A 27124-nucleotide genomic window follows, 5' to 3' on the forward strand; every position below is an offset into this window, starting at 1 on the left:
CAGGTTTTTGCTGTCATAGGTGGTGTACTTTGGCCACCAAGTCAAATTAAGTTTTTTCATCAACATAAATAGACCTAAACAAGTCTGTCATTTTGTGACTTAGATAAGTCTAAAATTGAAAACACATTTTTATAATAAATACATGTTTTGACCTCTTTAAGTCAAAAACAGAAATCGACTTGTTTATGTCTGAGCTCTGACTGGCAATACCAGTCTCCATCAGCAGAGTAATCCTCCCTGACAGTGCCCCACTGACGCTCTGATAGGTAGGGACCCCATCTTTTCCAGTTTTTTGCTCGTAGTTTATCTTCTTTCAATCGCTTTGACTCAGCTGTCGACATTTTTAGAGGTTATGCAGCATCATTTCGTTTTCAAGTGGCAATTACTGAATTAGAGTTACTGTTCTGAAATTGTAGGTGGCGCTGCAACCAGAACAGGAAGTTAGATTTTGGCAGGGCCTTTCAAACTGAAAAAAAGTAGAAAAACAAACGATTTTAACGTTTTAAAGTATTACAGATAGTTGTCATTGTCAGGTGAATATTAAGATTTCTTAATTGAAGGTGAACAAAACAATTAAACTGCAAAAAATACCACTGAGGGTAAATCTTGAGGATTTATATTTTTGCTTCGATCTAAAAACAGGAAGAAAAACAATCAATCTGTTTTTGGATTCTGAGTCTGGGGCGTTTTTGTGAATAAGACACACACATATTTTTCACTTTATATTAAATAATTATTAAGCTTTAAACCGCCTGTTTCTTGCTAACTAGTACAACCTATAATATTGGATGACACCCTATTGGAGTTATTGCCCTTTAATGAGGGTTATTACTAATTTTGTGTATTTTTCCCTTATCTTCAATAGTTGTGATAGAAAGATAGAACTTTAAAAATAAGCAAACATGATAAGCAGGACAAAATCTACAAATAAATCGTCAGGGGACTTTACTTATAAAAGTCATAAGAAACCTTATAAAATTAAAAAAAAATATGCATATATGTTTTTTATAATTAACTAAATGGATATTTTTCATTATACAACTTATGTGCATACACTTTTTTCTGAGGAAAATTCTTTAATTTGTCCACATTTAGAAGAAGTTTACTTATTTTTAATCGCTTCCTTCCAGGAAGCAATTTGCCGACATATTTTCCGTATGCATAGTGACCTGAGCGTAACTCTCCTCGTAAAAATCTGGTGATTGCAATAGGCATGAATCTGTCATTAAAATAAACAATTATCTGATTGTACATGTTAAACACATGCTCAAACCCCATGCTTTTTGTTATTTGTTTACTAGAAGGTGACAATCGGTAAACTTCGGTTTCAAAACACGGCATTTAATGAGCAGCCATATTTGTTAAATCATAACAGACAGAGAGAAAAAAAATTGACGATTATACGATATATTTGTGTAAAAAATGAGAAAATTGTGCACAGAGGACTAAGTTTATGATCAAATGATATATACATGCATTGGTTCAAGAATTGGATAAACATTATTTTTCATCACTCACTCGTTTCATATGACTTTAAATGAGTGATTTTCTAAATCACTGATTCAAGTAACATTCATTCCATCAATGTTGGAAACTGTAAGAGTTGTCTTTCTTTAATAATCACCTATTTAAGTAGTACAAATTAATCACTTGAAGAAGTGCTTTAATTCTATCGTAGCTTTAAATATAAAATACTAATGATCCAGGAACTAATTACGTTTCTAAAATTATCAGAAACAACATCTGTGTTGATAGGATGACCAGGTCATTTCAGGTGATGACCTTATCTGAATCTAGGATAATGACATAAAAATCACTTGTTTAAGTATCATACCTCAATTTCCTTCCCAAAAATCACTTCTTTAAGTATTATTATTTTAATAACCCCCACTAATTTCAACACCCCCAAACAGTGAAATTTTTATCGCAAACAGTAGAATTTTATTACATAATCTGAAAGATGAAACCTTGAACTTTACAGGAAAAATACTCCCACTGCTAAGAAAAATCTGTAAAGAAAGTATCAGTTCATTTAGTAAAGCCATTATTATTGCATTTTTTTCAACTAAAATAGAATTTACAGCAAAAAGATAGCATTAAAGGCATAAACCTTGCTACTTAAAAGAAGCAAAAAGTTCCTTTTTTTCAATTTTACTAATGAAAAGATATTAATAAAACCTATGTCTTTAAAATTTTGATAAAACTACAAAATCACAATTTGTGACAAAATTTCGAATTTGCTACTCAAATAAGTGATTTAAAAATCACTTATTTCAGTAAATCACTTGATTGCAATATACATGTAGCCGAAATTTTCTGAATTATGAAGAGGGTGGTAAAGGGTTATTTTCGTGCAACGTTTTCGGCCTTTTAATCTCCCGTATATTCGTGTTCTGACGTTTTATTCCTCGTTTTCTCGTGTTTAGCTTGATTTGCATGCTTCAGATTCCCCTTATTTATATTCCGTGTTTTGTGCTCTTCATTTCTCGTGCATATCCTGCAATTGATTAAAAAGTCAGTGTTATAATACCTTCTGAAATTTGTTATCTAATAGTAATTGATGTAGGTTGTTACCATTCTACTTTTGCAATATGTCATGTATTTATCATGTTTATTTTATCAATGAAGTCCATCAAATTACTCTGAATAATATTTTTTTTTTCAAATAAAATGCAAGTAGCAGACGCTAAAAGTTGACCACAAGGTCTCCATGTCCTTTAAGAAAGGCTGCATGAACTCCAAGAACATCTGAGTAATAACTTCTGGTACTTTTTCCTTAATATTTACGATTTTATTTCTTGTTCTTCGTTTTTCCTGATTTTTATTTTTCGTGCAATGTTTTTGCGATTTTATTTCATGTGTTTCCGTGTTTAATACCCCCCCCCCCTTTACCACCCTCTATGAATACACCTTTTTACTGGAGTATATTTAGCAAATTTGCAGCCAACTTCTTTTCCTTCTTTCATAGTTCCCTCATGTTTAAGAGCACTCAGGTGAGCATGATGAGATCGATTAACTATATTTAGAGAATCTGTACATTATAAAACACATTAAATCCTTCATACAACATTGCCATTGGCATGCATATATCATGTAAATCTGGTACTAAAAAAACAGCAAATCAGTGTTTGCAAACTCTTCAAAAAGATCTTAACTCACTTGGTATTTCGGAACACATGGAAAATGGCTTTTCATCCTGACATGATGATGTGTAACATAATGTCCATCAGCCTAAACAAAAATCCATTTGTACACAATTGCACTGTACATTGCCACATACTTGATAAAATACCATTTAGACCTAGGTGATCCTCTACAATTCTCTACTTAGTGGAAAACATAACTTTTTATCACTTTAAAATTCACTTATCAGCAGCACTCGCAGTTCAGATAATTTATATGCAATGTCACTGAATGTAGGATGGATCATTCTGATTTTTAATTCTGCAGGGTCCTCATATGCATGGTATTCATTTTGACAAATTTTTATGCCCCACCTACGATAGTAGAGGGGCATTATGTTTTCTGGTCTGTGCGTCCGTTCGTTCGTCCTTCTGTCCCGCTTCAGGTAAAAGTTTTTGGTCAAGGTAGTTTTTGATGAAGTTGAAGTCCAATCAACTTGAAACCTATGATATTATCTTTCTAATTTTAATGCCTAATTATATTTTTTACCCAATTTCACGGTCCATTGGACATGGAAAATGATAATGCGAGTGGGGCATCCGTGTACTTTGGACACATTCTTGTTTTCATATCATTACACTTATTTAAAAATGTTCCATGTTCATAAAATAATGTTTAAACTAATTTTTTTTTAGAAAAAAGGATGTTTAAGGCTTCACAGTCTGCACAGCGATATATACCAGGTCTAAATCAAAGACCAGCTGATGTACCACAGGAAGATGTTGTACCTAACAGTCAGATACCTAAAGATGTAAGTAAACTAACTATTTACTTTAGAACCAGGGAGCTGGGTGGCTGAGAGCATGGAGAGGTCTGAAGTAATTCACACTAGCCTGTCCAGTGTTCTCCCCAGGGCCTTTTAGCATCATGGCAATGTGATGCTATAATCTTAAATGTAATGCTATCTGAAATGGTTTTCTTACAGATTATGTTACAGATGTGATGCTATAATTTTTAGAAATAAGATTGTATTTCAATTTCTCCTGTTTACCAGGATGCTAAATAAAATATCTGGGGAGAACACTGCCTGTCAACTCTGACATAGTCATGATAGTATGGTCATACCATGCTGGTGGCAAGGTGTGTTCAACTAGTCTTTGATTTCACATATACATGTAACATGTATAAACATGATAAAACATATAAATTTTATAAAATTCATTTGTTTGTATGTGTGCATTTTAAGCTATCTTTAATAGATTCCACCAGAGTTAGTTAGAGATTTCAAGAGTGGTGCTAAACATCCTGTGAGTGCTCTGAATGAATTTTGTGCCTTACAACGGAGGAAGTTAGAAGTAAGAGAAGTTGCAGTCACTGTTATGACACTTAGTGTATCGTTCGCCAGCCAATGTGATGTTGACGGGAGGAAATTCCCTCAGGGGGTCGGTAAAACTAAGAAAGAGGCTAAAACAAACGCTGCACATATAGCACTGAGTATACTGTTAGGTCTACAAGATCATCACCAAGATGAAGATGAAAGTAAGTTTTACACAATGTCTTACCAAGAGGGTTGGTGCATGTCAGGCTCCTTATCAAAGATTCAATTTCACACAATTTCAGTAATTTTGAAATGATTTAAGAATCCTTTTCTCAATGAAATGACCAAAATTATTTCTATAAAAAAACAAAAAAATTCTTGAATCCCAATCTGCCGTTTTGGCCAAAAAGCTTTCAGTTCACATGTCTGGTAAATAGGACTGTTTCTTGACCCTTGGATCTCATATTAGTGTAATCGCCAATCATACAAAAATTGTAGTTCCTAGTACAAAAAAATAAATAAATCTATATTAGAATTCAAACCTGTCTTCAAAATACACCACTGCCTGTAAATCCCTCATCCTTATTACAGTCTGCACGGTTAGCCACTAGTCCGATGCCCCAGACTAGTAAAATTTCATTGAATTTCGGACTTGTAAGTTTTTACAAAAATTTGTTTGGACCAATAAGAAAAATGTCAGGATATTGGTCTTTGGACTAGTAGTTGAAAAAGTTTTTGGTGCAGACTGCCCTTAATATATTGTAAGGGTAAACTCTGTCATCTATTTTATTATCATACTGCATATTCCCTACCAAGATTACAATGAATGCGAAAAATGCGACAAATGAGTATAGCTATGATAAGAACTTGCATTCTAATATCTGATATCTGTACTCAAATATTCCTTGAATTCCAATAATTTATCCAACATTTTTGTCCATTCTTCTGCAATAATAAACATGATAAATGACAATATGAGCAAAAATTTCTAAATTTACAGTAGCTTGTTATATTTATTTAAAACAGGTGGAAATGTGATATTTGATTCTATGGGAAGAAAGATAGTAATGAAAGATGGTCACGAGAGAGCCGTATGTGTCAACGCACCATTCACTACGCAGGCTGAGGTAAGATTTATATGTGTGTCATGTCATGAGAGAGCTGTATGTGTCAACGCACCCTTTACTACACAGGCTGAGGTAAGATTACTCTTAGGGGGGAGGGGGGCACATCAATACTTAATTGATAGGGGTGCCACTGGGGTTCTGTTACCCCACCCTTTTCATATAATTTAGATTTTAAAAATGTATACCTTTTCATATATTGTGTAGCCGTAGGTAAGAATTTTACCTTTTCCCATATTGTTTGGGTTTCGTGGTGTGTAATGTAAGAGTGGAATATCAAAGTGTCAAAAGAGAGAAAATTGGTGAATAAAAACACAGACGGGAACACCAACAAAGATGACAGACGAAGAAGTAATGGGAAATTTATTGACCTTATCATATATTTCTGATAGTTTCATGACCTATTCACATATTTTCAAGCTTGAAAAGGTGACCTATTCCAGCGGCACGTCCTATCACCATGTATATAGGAAGTGGCCCCTGAGAGATTACTACTGTCAATTTGGGATTTGAAAGCTTCAAAAAGATGTTTGTGAGCTCTGTTTCTGTATTGTGCTTCAGCCAATGTTATTGTTTATTGATATTAACGAGGGGCGTAAAGGGGGGGTATCTGCACGGAAGAACGCGGAATAAAATTGCCATTTCACGATGAACGAACAATTAAAAATTTCTTGCACGTTGATCTTTTTGCCGATTTCACGAAACACGGTGAATAACAAACCTTTTTCACTGCTGCACATGAAATAAAAATGGCAAAACACGTTGCACGAAAATAACCCTTTACCACCCTCATTAACTTTATTGTACATTTTTATTTAGCATGATAATAAGAAAAAAGTTTTATTTATCTTATATGTTACTTATTTTAGACAGATTTTACATGTTAGAAAGTACCAATGTTGTATAAATAAAGGCAACTGTAGTATATCATTGTTTCAAAAGTCATAAATCGATTGAGAGAAAACAAATCGGGGTTACAACCAAAACCGATGGAAAACATCAACTATAAGATGAAAACAAAGGAACATAAACATCACTCAGTGTTTTGTTAATGTAAAAAAAAAAACATATCTAGCTAGCCTACTTTTCTTCATTTTCTTAGTATAATGTAACAAATTAATAGTTCAAGAAGACTAGTTTTGAGCTTAGAAAAACACAAAAAAAAAACCTGTGGTGATGAAACTGCAAAGTTTTAGATTTGTGTTAACCAACAGTATCAAGAATAGTACAGACATTGATAACTACATGTATATTCAATCTTAGTAGCCTTCCAAAGTAGTAACACTCTTCTGACTGACACATTGGTATGGCTACAACACAACACGAGACAGCCACTCTTTCACGGCAGCCTCATTCTCCTAACAGCCACACTCTTCTGACAGCTACATTTGTGGGGCAGCCACATCTGCCTGAGTTCAAAGATTTCACGGCAGCCACACTCTCCTGACTGACACACTCTTCTAACAGTATTATGACAGCCATACTTACCAGAGAGCATCACTTTCATTATAGTTTTACTCTCCTCACAGCATCACTTTCATTATAGTTTTACTCTCCTCACAACATCACTTTCATTATAGTTTTACTCTCCTCACAGCATCACTTTCATTATAGTTTTACTCTCCTCACAGCATCACTTTCATTATAGTTTTACTCTCCTCACAGCATCACTTTCATTATAGTTTTACTCTCCTCACAGCATCACTTTCATTATAGTTTTACTCTCCTCACAGCATCACTTTCATTATAGTTTTACTCTCCTCACAGCATCACTTTCATTATAGTTTTACTCTCCTCACAGCATCACTTTCATTATAGTTTTACTCTCCTCACAGCATCACTTTCATTATAGTTTTACTCTCCTCACAGCATCACTTTCATTATAGTTTTACTCTCCTCACAGCATCACTTTCATTATAGTTTTACTCTCCTCACAGCATCACTTTCATTATAGTTTTACTCTCCTCACAGCATCACTTTCATTATAGTTTTACTCTCCTCACAGCATCACTTTCATTATAGTTTTACTCTCCTCACAGCATCACTTTCATTATAGTTTTACTCTCCTCATAGCATCACTCATTATAGTTTTACTCTCCTCACAACATCACTTTCATTATAGTTTTACTCTCCTCACAGCCTCACTTTCATTATAGTTTTACTCTCCTCATACTGTGGATTCATTTATTTTCGTGGGTATCAATTTTCGTGGATAGAGAAAAAAAGACGTTTCGTGGTATACGTAAATTCGTGGATCGCTGATTACAACAACAAAAAATAGATACGTAATTTGTGGATTTCTTTTTGATTTAGGAGATCATATAACCTCCTTGGTTTGATCAATAAAAAACAAAACAAAAAAGAAGGAATTCATTGAAAAAGCTCGCTTGGTCATTCTTACTAGGTTAAATTGTTCATTGATAACTTCGATTACAATAATGGACAGAGACAACTAATTATTTGTTTGTTTTACAATTTATAAATTCTTGTCTGAATTCTATAAGGCATTCAAAACTTTATGATTGAAAGCTCATTTCCCTAATCACTATATAATAAACAGTGATATAAGTATAAGGTGTGAAAATAAATGTTCCTGTCATAATCAATATTACCTACGGGCAATATCCCCGTACTTAATCCTATTGATGTTTAATCACTGTTAAACCAAACTATGACACGGTAATTAACAACTCGCAGTTATTTTCCATGAACAGTTTTAATCAATTTTAAAAAGTAAATTATCACTGATATTAGATATATTTATTATAGATTTAATTAAAATACTTGTATCTTCTTTCAATAAAAAAACACGTGTTATGTTACAATGTTTACCGCTAGTCAACACTATACTTGAACTGCATAACATAACCGGAAATAAACATCCGACTCAATACACATTTCTCGGGATTATTCTTCGTTGAATTCTTAAATTCGTGGTTTGCTGTTACCCACGAAATCCACGAAAATTGGTATACCACGAATAAAAATGAATCCACAGTAGCATCACTCATTATAGTTTTACTCTCCTCACAACATCACTTTCATTATAGTTTTACTCTCCTCACAGCATCACTTTCATTATAGTTTTACTCTCCTCACAACATCACTTTCATTATAGTTTTACTCTCCTCACAGCATCACTTTCATTATAGTTTTACTCTCCTCACAGCATCACTTTCATTATAGTTTTACTCTCCTCACAACATCACTTTCATTATAGTTTTACTCTCCTCACAGCATCACTTTCATTATAGTTTTACTCTCCTCACAGCATCACTTTCATTATAGTTTTACTCTCCTCACAGCATCACTTTCATTATAGTTTTACTCTCCTCACAGCATCACTTTCATTATAGTTTTACTCTCCTCACAGCATCACTTTCATTATAGTTTTACTCTCCTCACAACATCACTTTCATTATAGTTTTACTCTCCTCACAGCATCACTTTCATTATAGTTTTACTCTCCTCACAGCATCACTTTCATTATAGTTTTACTCTCCTCACAGCATCACTTTCATTATAGTTTTACTCTCCTCACAGCATCACTTTCATTATAGTTTTACTCTCCTCATAGCATCACTCATTATAGTTTTACTCTCCTCACAACATCACTTTCATTATAGTTTTACTCTCCTCACAGCATCACTTTCATTATAGTTTTACTCTCCTCACAGCATCACTTTCATTATAGTTTTACTCTCCTCACAACATCACTTTCATTATAGTTTTACTCTCCTCACAACATCACTTTCATTATAGTTTTACTCTCCTCACAGCCAACCCTCCTGAAGCTTTCTAAGCTGCTCCTCTTTCCAGAGATCTACTTTCTTTGTCAGCCATGTTAACTGATTCAGCGTACTTCTTTACAGACCAAGGCGGCTGCATCTTTACAGAAAACTCCAGTCCAACAGCTTCAAGAATATTGTTCACAGCGAAGAGTACCATTTAACATAGAAGTCAGTGAACATCCTGGACCATTTGGGTAGGTATCTTTTACAATTTAAGGTGGTATGGGAGTCTAAAATAAAAATGATAGAAATTGTTCATACTTTGCAAAACGTACTATCTATTGATATATGTTCAAAAATATAATAAAAATGATAGGTCACCGCGCATTTTCTCAAGTTACAGGTTGTGGCAAAATGACACATTTTGTATGGATTATACAGGAAAAAACATTTTTTTTTTATTAGAAACTAAACAAAATGATAGAATTGTGAAATAAATTAGGAAAAGATAGCTTTCACACAATGCTTTGAGAATATCAAAAGAAAAGGTAGGGTCACCGTACGTTTTTTCTGGCTAAAATACAAAATAAAAAAATTTCATGTAGATTCCTTCCGAAAATGCAGTTTTAGAGTTGCCTCCCCTTAAAATGCCATTTTTTATTTTTTTTAAAACAACCAAATATAATCTACACATGAAAAATATTAATATTTATAAGTTATATTCGTACAAATTGGTTCTTTAAATTTGAAAATTCAAATTTAATGTTTTCGTTTCTGCATCTACTTTTGCTAACTTGATAAAAAACCTGGACCTTAGGTTCTCTGTTTTTTACAATCCAAGAAAAGACATTCATACCACCTTAACATTGTATCATGGGGGAGTGTAATGCCGATTAAAGTCTGAGGGCTGTATCCTAGTGTTGGGTGATTGACCTTCAATTCATTGCCTCGTGGCTTTGGTCCTGATAACGCTTCCTATCATCTATAATACTACGTCCGAGACTCATCTACCGATACTCCTTTATCAAGGTTAGCGGGCTGCCAAGCTGACCAAACTGGCCCTGAAAGCAGCCGTTATGAAGAATATAACATCAAATTAGTAAACAAACCAAATCAAAACAGCTCACAAAACCAAGATGGCGACCTCCAAAATGGCAACCACCACTCGTTCCTGACCGATGGCACAAAATTATTTAAATGCTCACCAATCGTCTTCGGGCACCGAGCCGACCGTGTGAGGGCTCTATAGCCAGTCAAGGTTGTTAAACACTTCCATATATATAACATAGGAAATCACCTGAAGCTTTGACTAGGGGATACACTTCAGCTACAACTACACAAAGATGTTCTATTTATAATCTTTTTGTCCATCTGTCTGTTCGTATGTTTGTAACACCTTTTTGAGAAACTACCTAACAGAAATATTTCACATTGGTCATCAGCTTGACAAATAAGGTATAACATGTGAGCACTTTTCATATTTGGTTAGCAGCTTGACAAATCAGATATTAGATATAAGCTTTCTACATCAGCTTGATAAACGCAACCATGTTAAACAAGTCATACCAGATCTATGTACCTGGGTATAGATATTAAGAACTTATTACACCATGTAAAATATAATGTCTTTTTTTCTTTTGTCAGATTTGAAGCATTGGTATATGTGGATGATGATTTAATCGCTAAAGAAAGTGCAAGAACTAAAAAAGATGCAAAGAACCAAGCTGTATCAGAGGCGTTGTCTCTCCTCATACAATCTAATGTAAGTTACCATAGTAACAACCAACTTATTAAAACTCATTTCAACTGGTCCCATTTCAATTTCTCCTAAAAACAACTAAAAAAGATTCTCAAACGTATGCTACCGTGTTTAGATTATTGCGAACCCAATGATACTTTTCCACAGATTCATCTGATAGTTACTTGTCCATTTAAACTTTTGGCAGTTCTTTTGTCCCATTGAACAAATACAATATCTATTGATCTCTGTGTAATTTATTCACTGGGACCTTTAAATTTCAACAGATTGAAAAAAAATTGTTAATATTGGATAAACACAAAATCACATGCAGTTTATTAATGTTAAACCTGTTATTTCTATCTATTTTATAGCAGAATTTTTTTTACTCAGGTAAATTAATCATGTTGATCAATGAGTGATAGATTTCTCTTAGAAGAAATTTACAGATACAACTGATTCTGCTCTTGAATGATGAAGGCATGGAAAATTTAGGTCCCTGTCCACATTCCATTTTAATTTCAACACTTTATTGAACATTATATCATGTTGATGAGTTTGTACAAAACCTTTATCCTTGTCAAAAAACTATCCATTGATCTTGAGTTGTTGACATCTAAATGTCTTATGGTATTTGGCATTGATATACCTATACTGCAAATCTTCTTTTATTCATATGTGTTTGTTTTATGTTATATCTTGCATTAAAAATGATTTGCATGAAAGACATTTGTAACCAAATGTAAATATATATTATCATTTGTTATATTTTCAGACATACCCTACTGTAAATAAGATTTTGGAAGAAGACAGAATAGCTCAGCTGTCTTTTAAAGTATTAAATGAGAAACTAAAAGATGTTCCTGAGATAGCCAATGATAAGATATCATTAGCTGCATTTCTTATAAAGAGAGGTACAAATTAATCACTTTTATAAATACAGAATCAGATTGAACTTATCTAATACACCATTGAAGTTTTGTTTCTGTGGTATTGTAGGGGGAAAAAATATATAAAAAAAACTAATGTGGTATGATTGCTAATGAGAAAACTCTCCAAAAAGAGAAATGATACAGAAATTCTTGTTTTCAAAATTCGAGTAGGGAACATACTTTAAATAAATTGTATCAATAAACCAATTTATTTGAGACAATTCGGCCATTGGCCTTCTTCAGTTCTTTATTTTTCTTCTCAACTACATGGCTGACATTACATTTGTATTTTCAGAAAATTAAATTAATACAGAAATTAACAAGTAAAGGTCACTGTACAGCCTTCAACAATGAGTAAAGCAGCATACACTACATGGGGATTTGTCACTGCCAATACCCAACAGTGAGCAACCAATGCGTAAACTTACCGTACTTCTATTATCCTCAGATTATATGAAAATATAGAATACTCATGCTTAAGGTGGTACCTAACACTACAGGGAGATAACTCTGTAAAATCCGATAAACGTTTTTAATTACGTTGTGTTGTTAAGGGATTATTATGCTTCTCAATAATCAAGATAAGTGTTTGTCAAACTGCTATATAACCAGTGTAATTTTTCTGATAAAACAGTCGGTTAAAATTTTTAAATTTTTGTATATTTTTATCAAAGGGTCAAAGTAAATACTTTGTCAAAGTTTTAAGAAAATTAAACGAGCCAGATTAATTTTAGTTAAAAGTATTATGATGATAAAATGGTAATTTAATGGAATGTCCACTCCATATCCTGGTTGTGATAAATTAGTTATACAGTTCACTACTGACCCTATACTGACCATAGAGGCTGAGTAAAATCCATAGGAGATTCAGACTTTGTCCTCTCACCCTATGGATTTGTATTACCCTCTATGGATCCAGAGGGGGTAAGCAGAAAACCATATAACTTATTTTATTCTCCAGCATCTGAAAGGTACATTTGTATTAAATTATGAGTCAAGAAAGATAACTCTTGTGTATAAGCTGTGTAAACTCTTCCATTTTCAGGTGACTCTGAACCACAAGTTGTAGCTTTTGGCACAGGGAACTGTTGTCTATCTAAGGACAGTCTGACATTGGATGGGCGATGTATGATTGATAGCTATGCAGTAGCATTGGCTAGGAGGGCACTTGTCAAGTAAGACTAAATATTTATAAGCATATTGTTCTGAATAGGAATTTTTTCTGTCTAAGAGTTTTCAAATTAAAGACTCTAAGGGAATGAAAATAGGAATTCAAATTTTGTTTGTTAAATCAATGCATCTTGTTACTAATAATTTTGAAAAAAGGGAAGGATGTAATTCCTGAATAGTAGAGTACTTCAATATTGTTTTGGTTTGGACGATTTTTCTTTGTCTGGTCAATCAAACCGATGGCGTACATCAACTACACCCTATCCTAGATTCACCACTGCCATTTTTACTCTAAACAATATCATGAATATATAAATTTGATATTTTTAGATACTTTTTCAAAGAAATAAAGAGTTTTTGGGAAGGTGGTTCAGGAGCAAAGATATTATCCATTTTTGAGCAGGTTACTGAGACATCTCGTATGCTGAGGTTAAAAGAACACATAACCTTGCACTTGTTCGTAACAGACCCTCCAACTGGGGACTATGGTTACTATGCTGACTTGAGGTAAACTCTTAACATAAGTTACATTTCAACTCTGATATAAAATGATCACAGTGGTAACTATGGTTACTACTGTGGTTTCATTTATTTTCCTGAGTACCAATTTTTGTTGATTGCGGAAAACGTGTCGTTTTGTGGATACCTGATTTTGTGGTCTTGCCAAAGTCTGCATACAACCTGATAGTAATTTGTTATTCGTTGAACATTAAAATTTATGATTTATCTGTACAAACGAAATCCACAAAAATTGGTATCAAACGAATAATAATGAATCTACAATATGCTGATTTGAGGTAAACTCTAAATATTTCACCTCTCATATCTAACCATTTAAGTGGTTTCTGTGGTACTATGCTGATTTCAGGTGAACTCTAAACAGTATACCTCACCAGTCTAAAGTTACTTTGTTTAATAATGTCAGGAATTGGTTTATTCAGATTTGTGCTGATGTCAGAAGAAAACTTAATACCTGTTTAAATATACCACATTAGTAGCTGTTATTGTTTCCATGTTAAATACAAATTAAGAATTGATGTATGATAGCCAATGAAACAATTATCCGTCAGAGACCACTACAGGTATTTGATAGAAAAAAATATCATTCTTGAAATAACAGAAATAAATAACTAGATTATCATTTTGAAATGAATTTGACTGTTATTGATAAGTCTATTGAATGGTCCTGTTCCCTTCTTACATAGCTTTGTCTTTGTACATCTTTCAAGAAAGTCTCACTTCAAAAATTTCAACTTGACAGATTTACCACTAAAAAAAAATGGTCCTCATTTATTACACAAACTTAGTTTATATGAAAGCAAATCTTTATCACAACTATTGCTGTCAAATGTTGCTGTTAATGTTTTTTGTTAACTTCTGTAACTGAACTTTGACAGGCCCTGTACACCATTATCAGACGAGAAACAACAGTTGGTATCACAAGGAGCACACTTTCCTAACTTTGCAGAAGATTTACCTGGCTGGTTTAATACAAAGAATGAAGATGGTTTGTGCCACTATTGTTAACGTTGTACACCAGTGAAGATAAAATGGACTTATATTCTTGTTTATTTATTATTTAAGTTGTGTTCATCTGAATATGCATGAATATTTTCACTGAAGATTAAACAACAATTAATCAATCACATAACCACCATTATGAATGTAAAATGGAATTTCTCTAATTTTTGTGCAATTTCACATTTCCTGACCGGTGTGAGAAAAATATTTCACCTAACTAGAGAAAAATCTGTTCTCGGCAAATAATTGGTTGAAATTTAATAGTGACGTTAAATTTTCTTGTTTTCTTCTAAATTTTCTTGTTTTCTTCTAAATTTTCTTATTGTGAAGTCATGAAAAAAAGCGACCATGCCTGATGCCGTCATATCAAAAATACACAACTTTCCTAAAAATTTTGAAAAGGAAGGATAAAAATCATAAAGAGAAACAGATTCCACCACTGTAACTTGTGTATTACGATATTTCTCCACACTTAACAGTTAAATTTTAAACATTTAAAAAGAAAAATTTACTGTCTCGAGTGGAGAAATATCGTAATACACTTGTTGCAGTTGTGGAATCTATATATAGTTTAATCAAAATTCTATATGAATTTATAACCATGGCAATTAGAACTTGAAATATACCTGGTTTTACAAAAGTTACGAACAAATGTCTAGAGTGCTAACACTAACAAATTGTATGTTTTAATTTAATTATCTAGAGTTGCCACTCTTGCCTTTTTTAAGTTATCTCCCTTTGATATGTATTTACAGGTGAAGTTTTACCTGTAGAAGAGGACCAAGAACCCAGACAAACCATGGCTGATCTTAGTGGTGATCAATCGTTATTACTGATGACATGTAGTGATAAACTGTTACTATGGAATGTTGTAGGTGTCCAAGGGGCACTATTCAGTAACTTCTTACAACCCACATATATATCTTCCATTACTGTAGGTAAGTTAACAGGTAGAAGTTCTTTTAAAAAGACGTAGTTAAAAAATCCTGCATGAGAATTATTAAGTATGAATTTCAATCAATTTACGTCATTAAAAATTTACAAAAACTGATTTATAAAATCAGTTTGTTAAACTTGTAAAGTGTCAAAATCAAACCATTTGAGGAGTTTAAGGTAAAAAAAAAAGTATTATGTTGATTGATAGTGAAAAGTCGGATGATCTGAAAAAAAGCAAACCAAGATGGATGTCTAACCCTTACAATTCTTTCATTATAATTTTCACCAATAATTTGTTCTTTCATCACCATTTTTCTTTTTTTCACAAATTGCAATATAATTGACCTCCAGCAAAAACAATGCTTGTCAGGTATAATTCTGTTCGATAATAATTCTAGAACTGATGTATTTAAGTTGAAGGTAAAAGAGTTGGTTTTTTTCTAAATTAAAAATACCAATTTTCTTCTGATATGAAGTTTATATTAATTTTTTGTTGTCTCAAGGGTGAAAGACCAGCTGCTTATTCCCTGGCTTCATATGTTGAACTGCATTCATGCAAGTAAAAAAATACTGATACATGTAATATATTTCAGGTCGTCAGTATGATCATGGACACTTCTCACGTGCCATGTGTTGTCGTGTGTATGATATCCTAGAAAATGACCTTCCTGATGGTTATCACATCAATCATCCCACCTTGACAACCTTGTCGACTCCATATCAACACCACGATGAAACGTTAACTCATTTGTGTATGAACTGGTCAGTGGAGGATGAAGTAGAAGTTATAGACGGTCTAGAGGGTAGAACTGATGATATGTAAGTCTTTAGTGCTATTTCATTAACATGTAAGTTCACATGATGTTAAAGGGTAGGAAAGGAAGTTAAATTATTGAATGTGGGCCATTACCATTATGCAAAATTATCTAAAAAATGGTTCTTGGTTGTACAGATATTTTAAAGTCCCTTCCTACCCTACCTCGTACATTTTAATGTAACAGCCCTTAGTTGATTTATTTACTGTGGATTCACTTCTTGTTTTGTGGGTACCAAATTTCTTGGATTAAAGGGGAAAAAATTGTTGATTTCATGGTTTTGCCAAAATCTTTAGACATGCTTTAAGAAACTTGTACTAATTTAAGCATTGAAATTTGTGGTACAGCTATACAAAAGAAATCCCATAAAAATTGTCACTTTTCAGATAAGAATGAATCCCCCAACTCAGAAAGAGGGTGTAATACTGCAATCCCCTTATCTACATTCCCTTTGTTCATTACTATTGTTGCATATTATTCAGCTATTTCAATATTAAAGAAAAGATCAAATGTTTAGTCAGGAACATTATTATGCCGATTTTCATTTCTGCCTGACAGTCACTGCCTGTTTGTCAGTACTTTGAATTTTGATACATTGTAGTATCCACTGAGCATGGAATTTTCTAATATATTAATAAGAAGTTTGCACTATTATTCCTTTAACTCCTTGCATGAACTACTTCATAGATAATGAAATAGTTGTTGATGAGTTATATAAATATACTTTGTGAAATTAAAGTGATAATGATATAAATATTTAAGTGGAAAGAATGAAAATGCTAAGCAGAACCTCATGTTTTCCTAGTTTATATATACATTTATTATGTACAATGTGTGTACCAAATTCATACATTTCTCATAATGTACCATGAGTGTAGAACATCTTTCTGTATTTTACAGATCTCCATCCAAAACTGGAGCCACAAAAGCAAGTCGTCTATGTAAGGCTGGTTTTCTTCATAGATATAAAGAAATAGCTAAATTGACTTCACAGAATCAACTTCTACAAGTGCCTACATACTCAGCAGCCAAACAGATGAACAAAAACTATCAAAGAGCCAAACAGGCATTCAGAAAACATTGTCATGACATTGGAATAGGAAACTGGGTCCGTAAACCAGTAGAAGTTGATCAATTTGTCAAGTGACTATACAGAACATTGTCAAGTGGCTATACAAACAGTCTTTCATGTCATCCTCATGATCCTGTACAAATGGAATGGATCATCAATCATATGATATTTTTTCATGTCAGCATAAATCATATGCTAATTTATCATGTGATCAATAGTCTAGTGCTCATTTATCATTGTTCATTGCAATTGTCATGAGATTTATCATTGTTCATTGCAATTGTCATGAGGTGTCCCATGGTGATCTAATTGTTTTAATTGATTTTGTATTTTCAATGAGATTTTTGTGCAAATTATGACAACATTCATTTGTTGACATGTGTAACATTGTCAACAGAAGGCAAATAATCCTGCTTAGATTTGTGATATGAACTTGTTCAAACTTGTGATGAATTGTGAACTTTTGCTCTGTGTTGAAACAACTGAGTGTGACTTTCAGATGAAGAACAGCATTATAAGAATCTATTACTTTGCAAGTGTGTGTATTATGAATTGATACACAATATCTCTTCTATTACATTGTTTCTGGGGACAGTTGTCTTATTGACAATCATACCACATACATGTGTGTCTTCATTTTGTTATATTTGTATGCATTGTTTCATCATTTTAAAAATAGCTATTCACTTTTAAAAACCAACATGCAGACAGGGGAAATGCTTATGTACCTATTCTTATACAACCGCAAAAATTGAAAATTTTTCTCATTTCAGATTTCATAAATAAAAAGAAAATTTCTTCAAACATTTTTTTGAGAGGATTAATATTCAACAGCATAGTGAATTGCTCAAAGGCAAAAAAAATATTTCAAGTTCATTAGACCACATTCATTCTGTGTCAGAAACCTATGCTGTGTCAACTATTTAATCACAATCCAAATTTAGAGCTGAATCCAGCTTGAATGTTTTGTCCATACTTGCCCCAACCGTTCAGGGTCCAACCTCTGCGGTCGTATAAAGCTGCGCCCTGTGGAGCATCTGGTTTATATATACTTGCATCAACTTTAAAATAAGTGTTGGTGGGTTAAAACATGCCTCCTTTTTTCTATTTCTGGAATGTTAATTATTTTGTAGAATCAACTGCTTCATTGTTTCTAAACAGACATTTATTGTTTATAAATAGATGTAGGCAGTCTTTTAAAAATAATTAACAAGGGAAACTTTAAAAATTTCAGCATCATTAATTAAAGATACAATAGTACTTATGTATTTCACCATTCTTTTTTGAAAAAGGAACTGAATTACTTGATCTAAAAAAAAAAACCACTCAGAAGTATGACTTAATAATTATGTTTTTGTACTTTTTTGCTTGGTTGCATAAAGTAACAGTTAAAGTATGGGAATACAAATATTTTATTTTTGTATTTCACAAGATCCCCAATACTATTATAAGTTATCAACATTCATATCTGTAGATATTGGTATTTTAACACTATGAACTTAGATGACAAAATTGTTTCTGGTCTTAGTCAAAATTAAGCTATTTGTAGGGAAATTCTGACACAAAGTGTATAGGGAAGTCAACACTCAAAATCAAGCTATTTGTAGGGAAAACAACACTTTTTTAAATTTCTGGAATCTAAAAAAGTTTTATTGAAATTTGGAAATTTAACATATTGGGGTAGGGAACTAAGTACCTTTGATAGATCCCTACAGGTAATAAATTATAAGATGCTTGTATTACAGAGACAGAGAAACCAGAATATATCAAATTAGTGCCCAATGTTGGAAGTGTTATCTCATTGACAGCATGACTTCAACATGAGTTATTTGCATAGCTAGTCAAATAGTCCCATACATTGAAGACGTGGTAGCCAAATTAAAAGCCTTGTCATGGGGTTTTTGATTATGTATTTACTTGGCCGTTTTTATATTGATTATTTGATTTCCAAACCAAATTTTTCATGATTATTTGATAAGCTAACATATGTTCTTTGACCTATACTGTTTTACTTTTACAAATTGTGACTTGGATGGATGATTGTCTCATACCACTCCTTCTTAAATGTATGTATGTATATTGAAAACTCATTTAACTTTTATGTTTTTGCAATAGGAAGATGTATACTTCTGAGTCATGCATTATAGTATCAATTAAAGGATACATATTGATTAAATATATTTTATATTCAACCATTGAAGATGAAGATATATTTCTGTTAATGCTTTGCAATAGTATTTGCAGTTGAAAGGTAAATTTATTTTAAAGATTTTATTTTAAAATTTATCTTTTTAAAAATTTAATATAAATTGAATTAGCACATACAATCAGTATGCATTAATTTTTTTTATGGTTTAAATTACATTTGAATAGTTTACCAAAAATTCATGGTTATATCAATTAGAAACTTAGTTGATATGTTCATTATTGTATGGACTTTTATTTTTTGTATGTGCAAAATTGGTGCTGCGACTCTGAATTTGCAGTTTACTGTAAATGAAATACTGGGTCATATGGACGCATATTCATGTTTTTATTATTTTGTTTATAATGCAGTGGTAAATAGAAAATAGCTTGTGATCATTATTTAATGAAAAAGGTTGTTAACATCAGTTTGAAAACTCTGTAGAATGCAGTGAACATTAAGAGGAAGGTTACTCATTTATTTGCAATAAACTGTATGAAAAATTAGGTGTTATTATCTTTTATGTGCAGATTGAATACAGTAATTTCATTTTTATTTCAAAAAAATATTTCTACATTGTATATTTCTGTTCTCAAAATTTGTTATGGCTGAATTTCAAAATCTTATTAACTTGGACTTTTACCTTGTACATGTTGTATTTACAATAGTTCGGTCTCAAATTTTACGAAAGGAAATATATTCTCTATTTAAATTTTGGTATATATGACCTTTTATGAGCTAATGAAGTCTTCTATAAAAAGAAAGTTGGTGTTGTGGGGTAAAATATTTTCACCTATATCTTAATTCAGGTTTTAGACTCCTTGTCCCCCCCCCCCTTTTTTTGACTATATCCTTAATATCAATCAATAAACCATGAAAATAAGGTCAAGGTTAGATGAACCCCGTCAGGTAAACATGTTCATTTCAAAATCATTCTGTATACCAAATAAAGCTGATCTATTGCTATAGTATCTGAGAATTCGACAAAACCACAAAAGTTTTACAATTTACATTGACCAATGAACCATAAAATTGAGAGCAACATCAGATAAATCCTGTGATAGACATGTATACTTTTCATAGTTTACTTTTTGCATATAGTATCAAAGATATGGACTTAACCACATAAACCTGACCTTAAATCATTGATCCTTGAAAGGAGTTCATTGTCATGTGAATCATATTGGACAAATTTAGACCCTTGCAAGGATTCCTATATACCGAATATAGTTTATCATGTTAATCATGAGTGAGAACCTGACATGTCTGCTCTTTGGTCAGGTTGTTGTCTCTTTGACACATTCCCTATCTCCATTCTCAATTTTAAACTATGCAAAATATTCAAAGTCAATGAACCATGACTGAAGGTGTAGGATGGAAAGAAGAAAAACTAATGGTGATACAACTGCATAACTAAATACCACTGATACATCAATAGTGTTTCCATTAAATCTGAACTTATTACAAACTTGCATGTCAACTATTTTAAGATTTCAAAGTTTAACAAGAGGTTTTCACAGTAAACTGGATTTTCCTGCAGAGGTCGAACCCTCAACAGTAAAGCTTTGAATTTGGATTGTAAAAAAATACAAGTATTTTGATTAAATCTATAATAAATATATCTAATATCAGTGATAATTTACTTTATAAAATTTATTAAAACTGTTCATGGAAAATAACTGCAAGTTGTTAAATACCGTTTCTCTAATTTTTGTGCTATTTTCACATTTCCTGACCGGTGTGAGAAAAATATTTCTCCTCACTAGTGAAAAATCTGTTCTCGGGAAATGATTAGTCGAAATTTGATTATGACGTCTAAATGTTTTGTTTTCTTCTGAATTTTCCTATTGTGACGTCATGAAAAAAGGCGACCATGCCTGATGACGTCGCATATAAAGAACACAAGTTTTTGAAAATCTTTGAAAAAGAAGGATAAAAATCATTAGAGAAACAGATTCCTATACTATAACTCGTGTATTACGATATTTCTCCACTCTCGACAGTTAAATTTTATTATTTAAAGCCGAGCTCGGCAAGCCTCGCGCTTTAAATAATAAAATTTAACTGTCTCGAGTGGAGAAATATCGTAATACACTTGTTGCAGTGTAGGAATCTATATATCATAGTTTGGTTTACCACTGATTAAAAATCAATAGGATTAAGTACGGGGATATTGCCCGTAGGTAATATTGTTTATGACAGGAACATTTATTTTCACACCTTATACTTATATCACTGTTTATTATATCGTGATTAGGAAAATGAGCTTTCAATCATAAAGTTTTAAATGCCTTATAGAATTCAGACAAGAATTTATAAATTGTAAAACAAACAAATAATTAGTTGTCTCTGTCCATTATTGTAATCGAAGTTATCAATGAACACTTTAACCTAAAATGACCAAGCGAGCTTTTTCAATGAAGTCCTTTTTTGTTTTGTTTTATTATTGATCAAACCAAGGAGGTTATATGATCTCCTAAATCTAAAAGAAATCCACGAATTACGTATCTAATTTTTTGTTGTTGTAATCAGCGATCCACGAATTTACGTATACCACGAAACGTCTTTTTTTCTCTATCCACGAAAATTGATACCCACGAAAATAAATGAATCCACAGTAAGTTGATTGATAATGAAAAGTCAGATGCTCTGAAAAAAAGATGGATGTCTAACCCTTACAATTCTTTCACTATAATTTTCACCAATAATTTTTTTCTTTCATCACCATTTTTCTTTTTTTCACAAATCATGCAAATTGCAATATAATTGACCTCCAGCAAAAACAATGCTTGTCAGGTATAAATCTGTTCGGTAATATTTCTAGAACTGATGTATTTAAATTGAAGGTAAAAGAGTTATTTTTTTCCCAAATTGAAAATACCAATTTTCCTCTGATATTAAGTTTATATTAATTTTTTGTTTGTCTCAAGGGTGAAAGACCAGATGCTTATTCCCTGGCTTCATATGTTGAACTGCATTCATGCAAGTAAAAAAATACTGATACATGTAATATATTTCAGGTCGTCAGTATGATCATGGACATTTCTCACGTGCCATGTGTTGTCGTGTGTATGATGTCTTAGAAAATGACCTTCCTGATGGTTATCACATCAATCATCCCACCTTGACAACCTTGTCAACTCCCTATCAACACCATGATGAAACGTTAACTCATTTGTGTATGAACTGGTCAGTTGAGGATGAAGTAGAAGTTATAGATGGTTTAGAGGGTAGAACTGATGATATGTAAGTCTTTAGTGCTATTCCATTAATATGTATGCTCACATGATGTTAAATGGTAGGAAAGGAAGTTAAATTATTGAATGTGGGTCATTACCATTAAGCAAAATTATCTAAAAAATGGTTCTTGGTTGTACAGATAGTTTAAAGTCCCTTCCTACCCTCCCTCGTACATTTTAATGTAACAGCTCTTAGTTGATTTATTTACTGTGGATTCACTTATTGTTTTGTGGGTACCAAATTTCTTGGATTAAGGGGGGGGAAATTGTTGATACATGTATTTGATTTCATGGTTTTGCCAAAATCTTTAGACGTGCTTTAAGAAACTTGTACTAATTTAAGCATTGAAATTTGTGGTACACCTTTACAAAAGAAATCCCATAAAAATTGTCACTCTTCAGATAAGAATGAATCCCCCAACTCAGAAAGAGGGTGTAATACTACAATCCCCTTATCTACAGTCCCTTTGTTCATTACTATTGTTGCATATTATTCAGCTATTTCAATATTAAAGAAAAGACAAAATGTTTGGTCAGGTACATTATTATGTCGATTTTCAGTCATTTTCAGTTCTGCCCGACAGTCACTGCCTGTTTGTCAGTACTCTGAATTTTGATACATTGTAGCATCCACTGAGCATGGAATTTTCTAATATATTAATAAGAAGTTTGCACTATTATTCCTTTAACTCCTTGCATGAACTACATCATAGATAATGAAATAGTTGTTGATGAGTTATATAAATATACTTTGAAATTAAAGTGATAATGATATAAATATATATTTAAGTGGAAAGAATGAAAATGCTAAGCAGAACCTCATGTTTTCCTAGTTTATATATACATTTATTATGTACAATGTGTGTACCAAATTCATACATTTCTCATAATGTACCATGAGTGTAGAACATCTTTCTGTATTTTACAGATCTCCATCCAAAACTGGAGCCACAAAAGCAAGTCGTCTATGTAAGGCTGGTTTTCTTCATAGATATAAAGAAATAGCTAAATTGACTTCACAGAATCAACTTCTACAAGTGCCTACATACTCAGCAGCCAAACAGATGAACAAAAACTATCAAAGAGCCAAACAGGCATTCAGAAAACATTGTCATGACATTGGAATAGGAAACTGGGTCCGTAAACCAGTAGAAGTTGATCAATTTGTCAAGTGACTATACAGAACATTGTCAAGTGGCTATACAGTCTTTCATGTCATCCTCATGATCCTGTACAAATGGAATGGATCATCAATCATATGATATTTTTTCATGTCAGTATAAATCATATGCTCATTTATCATGTGATCAATAGTCTAGTGCTCATTTATCATTGTTCATTGCAATTGTCATGATATTTATCATTGTTCATTGCAATTGTCATGATATTTATCATTGTTCATTGCAATTGTCATGAGATTTATCATTGTTCATTGCAATTGTCATGAGATTTATCATTTATCATTGTTCATTGCAATTGTCATGAGGTGTCCCATGGTGATCTAATTGTTTTAATTGATTTTGTATTTTCAATGAGATTTTTGTGCAAATTATGACAACATTCATTTGTTGACATATCTGTAACATTGTCAACAGAAGGCAAATAATCCTGCTCAAACTTGTGATGAATTGTGAGCTTTTGCTCTGTGTTGAAACGACTGAGTGTGACTTTCAGATGAAGAACAGCAATATAAGTATCTAATACTTTGCAAAGGGTTTGACAAGTGTGTGTATTATGAATTGATACACACTATCTCTTCTATTGCATTGTTTCTGGGGACAGTTGTCTTATTGGCAATCATACCGCATACATGTCCTTTATTTTGTTATATTTGTATGCATTGTTGCATCGTTTTAAAAAAAGCTATTCACTTTTTAAAACCCGGGGGAAATGCTTACGCAAGAGTTATTTATATGTACTTGCATTAACTTTAAAATAAGTTTTGGTGGGTTAAAACATGCCTCATTTTTTTTTATTTGTGGTTTGTTTATTATTTTGTAGAATCAACTCTTTCAATGTTTTTAAACAAAGAAATGTAAAGGAAACTTTAAAAATTTCAACATCATTAATTAAAGATACAATATATAGAACTTATGTATTTCACCATTCTTTTTTTGAAAAAGGAACTAAATTACTTGATTTATAAAAAAAAACAACCTCAGAAGCATGACTTAATAATTATGTTTTTGTACTTTTTTGCTAGGTTGCACATAGTAACAGTAAAAGTATGGGAATACAAATATTTTATTTTTGTATTTCACAAGATCCCAAATACTATTATAAGTTATCAACATTCATATCTGTAGATATTGGTATTTTAACACTATGAATGTAGATGACAAAATTGTTCCTGGTCTTAGTCAAAATTAAGCTATTTGTAGGGAAATTCTGACACAAGGTGTATAGGGAAAACAACACTATCTTAAATTTCTGGAATCTAAAAAAGTTTCATTGAAATTTGGAAATTTAACATATTAGGGTAGGGTACTAACTACCTTTGGTAGATCTGTACAGGTAGTAAATTATAATATAAGATGCTTGTATTACAGAGACAGAGAAACCAGAATATATCAAATTTAGTGCCCAATGTTGGAAGTGTTATCTCATTGACGCCGGACAGCATGACTTCAACATGGGTTACATGTATTTGCATAGCTAGTCAAATAGTCCGGTACATTGAAGACGTGGTAGCCAAGTTAGAAGCCTTGTCATGGGGGTTTTGATTATGTGAATACTTGGCCGTTTTTATATTGATTATTTGATTTCCAAACCAAATTTTTCATGATTATTTGATAAGCTAACATATGTTCTTTGACCTTTACTGTTTTACTTTTACAAATTGTGACTTGGATGGATGTTTGTCTCATACCACTCCTTCTTAAATGTATGTATGTATATTGAAAACTCATTTAACTTTTATGTTTTTGCAATAGGAAGATGTATATTTCTGAGTCATGCATTATAGTATCAATTAAAGGATACATATTGATTAAATATATTTTATATTCAACCATTGAAAATGAAGATATATTTCTGTTTATGCTTTGCAATAGTATTTGCAGTTGAAAGGGTAAAATTATTTTAAAAATTTTATTTTAAAATTTATCTTTTTAAAAATTAAATATAAATTGAACTAGTACATACAATCAGTATGCATTAATTTTTTTATGGTTTAAATTACATTTCAGTAGTTTACCAAAAATTCATGGTTATATCAACTAGAAACTTAGTTGATATGTTCATTATTGTATGGACTTTTATTTTTTGTATGTGCCAAATTGGTGCTGTGACTCTGAATTTGCAGTTTACTGTAAATGAAATACTGGGTCATATAGACGCATATTCATGTTTTTATTATTTTCTTTATAATGCAGTGGTAAATAGAAAATAGCTTGTGATCATTATTTAATGAAAAAGGTTAACATCAGTTTGAAAATTCTATAGAATGCAGTGAACATTAAGAGGAAGGTTACTCATTTATTTGCAATAAACTGTATGAAAAATTAGGTGTTATTATCTTTTATGTGCAGATTGAATACAGTAATTTCATTTTTATTTAAAAAATTTATTTCTACATTGTATATTTCTGTTCTCAAAATTTGTTATGGCTGAATTTCAAAATCTTATCAACTTAGACTTTTACCTTGTACATGTTGTATTTACAATATTTCGGTCTCAAATTTTAAGAAAGGAAATATATTCTCTGTTTAAATTTTGGTATATGACCTTTTATGAGCTAATGAAGTATTATATGAAAAGAAAGTTGGTGTTATGGGGTAAGATATTTTCCCCTGTATCTTAATTCAGGTTTTAGACTCCTTGTCCCCCCCCCCCTTTTTAACTATATCTTTAATATCAATTAATAAACCATGAAAATGAGGTCAGGGTTAGATGAACCCTGTCAGGTACACATGTTCATTTCAAAATCATTCTGTATACCAAATAAAGCTGATCTATTGCTATAGTATTTTAGAATTCGACAAAACCACAAAAGTTTTACAATTTACATTGACCAATGAACCTTAAAATTGAGAGCAACATCAGATGAATCCTGTGATAGACATGTATACCTTTCATAGTTTACTTTTTGCATATAGTATCAAAGATATGGACTTAACCACATAAACCTGACCTTAAATCATTGATCCTTGAAAGGAGTTCATTGTCATGTGAATCATATTGGACAAAATTTAGACCCTTGCAAGGATCCCATATACCAA

At 32.0% G+C, this 27124-nt stretch overlaps 2 protein-coding genes across 3 annotated transcripts in view; one reads left to right on the plus strand and one right to left on the minus strand.

Moving 5' to 3' along the window:
- The window catches only part of LOC143076408 (uncharacterized), a 33074-nt gene extending 32657 nt beyond the window's left edge, over positions 1–417 (minus strand). The window contains exon 1 of the mRNA XM_076252166.1: positions 211–417. Coding sequence (XP_076108281.1) covers positions 211–341 — 131 coding nt within the window. The 5' untranslated portion in view covers positions 342–417. The remainder of the gene's footprint in view (positions 1–210) is intronic.
- Positions 404–26410, plus strand: LOC143076404 (adenosine deaminase domain-containing protein 1-like). 2 transcript variants are annotated; one of them, XM_076252156.1, is made up of 13 exons: positions 404–533; positions 3819–3934; positions 4383–4662; positions 5468–5568; positions 9438–9550; positions 10941–11058; positions 11810–11948; positions 13012–13141; positions 13467–13643; positions 14534–14643; positions 15413–15595; positions 22686–22911; positions 23833–26410. In XM_076252156.1, exons 2-13 carry the CDS (start codon positions 3827–3829, stop codon positions 24077–24079), a joined length of 1932 nt encoding a protein of 643 aa, XP_076108271.1. In that variant the 5' UTR covers positions 404–533; positions 3819–3826; the 3' UTR covers positions 24080–26410. The 2 variants fall into 2 exon arrangements, with proteins under 2 accessions (XP_076108271.1, XP_076108270.1); XM_076252155.1 differs by lacking the exons at positions 22686–22911; positions 23833–26410 and adding exons at positions 16187–16412; positions 17309–20171.
- The last annotated feature ends 714 nt before the right edge of the window (positions 26411–27124 follow it).

Source organism: Mytilus galloprovincialis, chromosome 5 (assembly GCF_965363235.1).
Source record: "Mytilus galloprovincialis chromosome 5, xbMytGall1.hap1.1, whole genome shotgun sequence".
Classification (NCBI taxonomy): domain Eukaryota; kingdom Metazoa; phylum Mollusca; class Bivalvia; order Mytilida; family Mytilidae; genus Mytilus; species Mytilus galloprovincialis.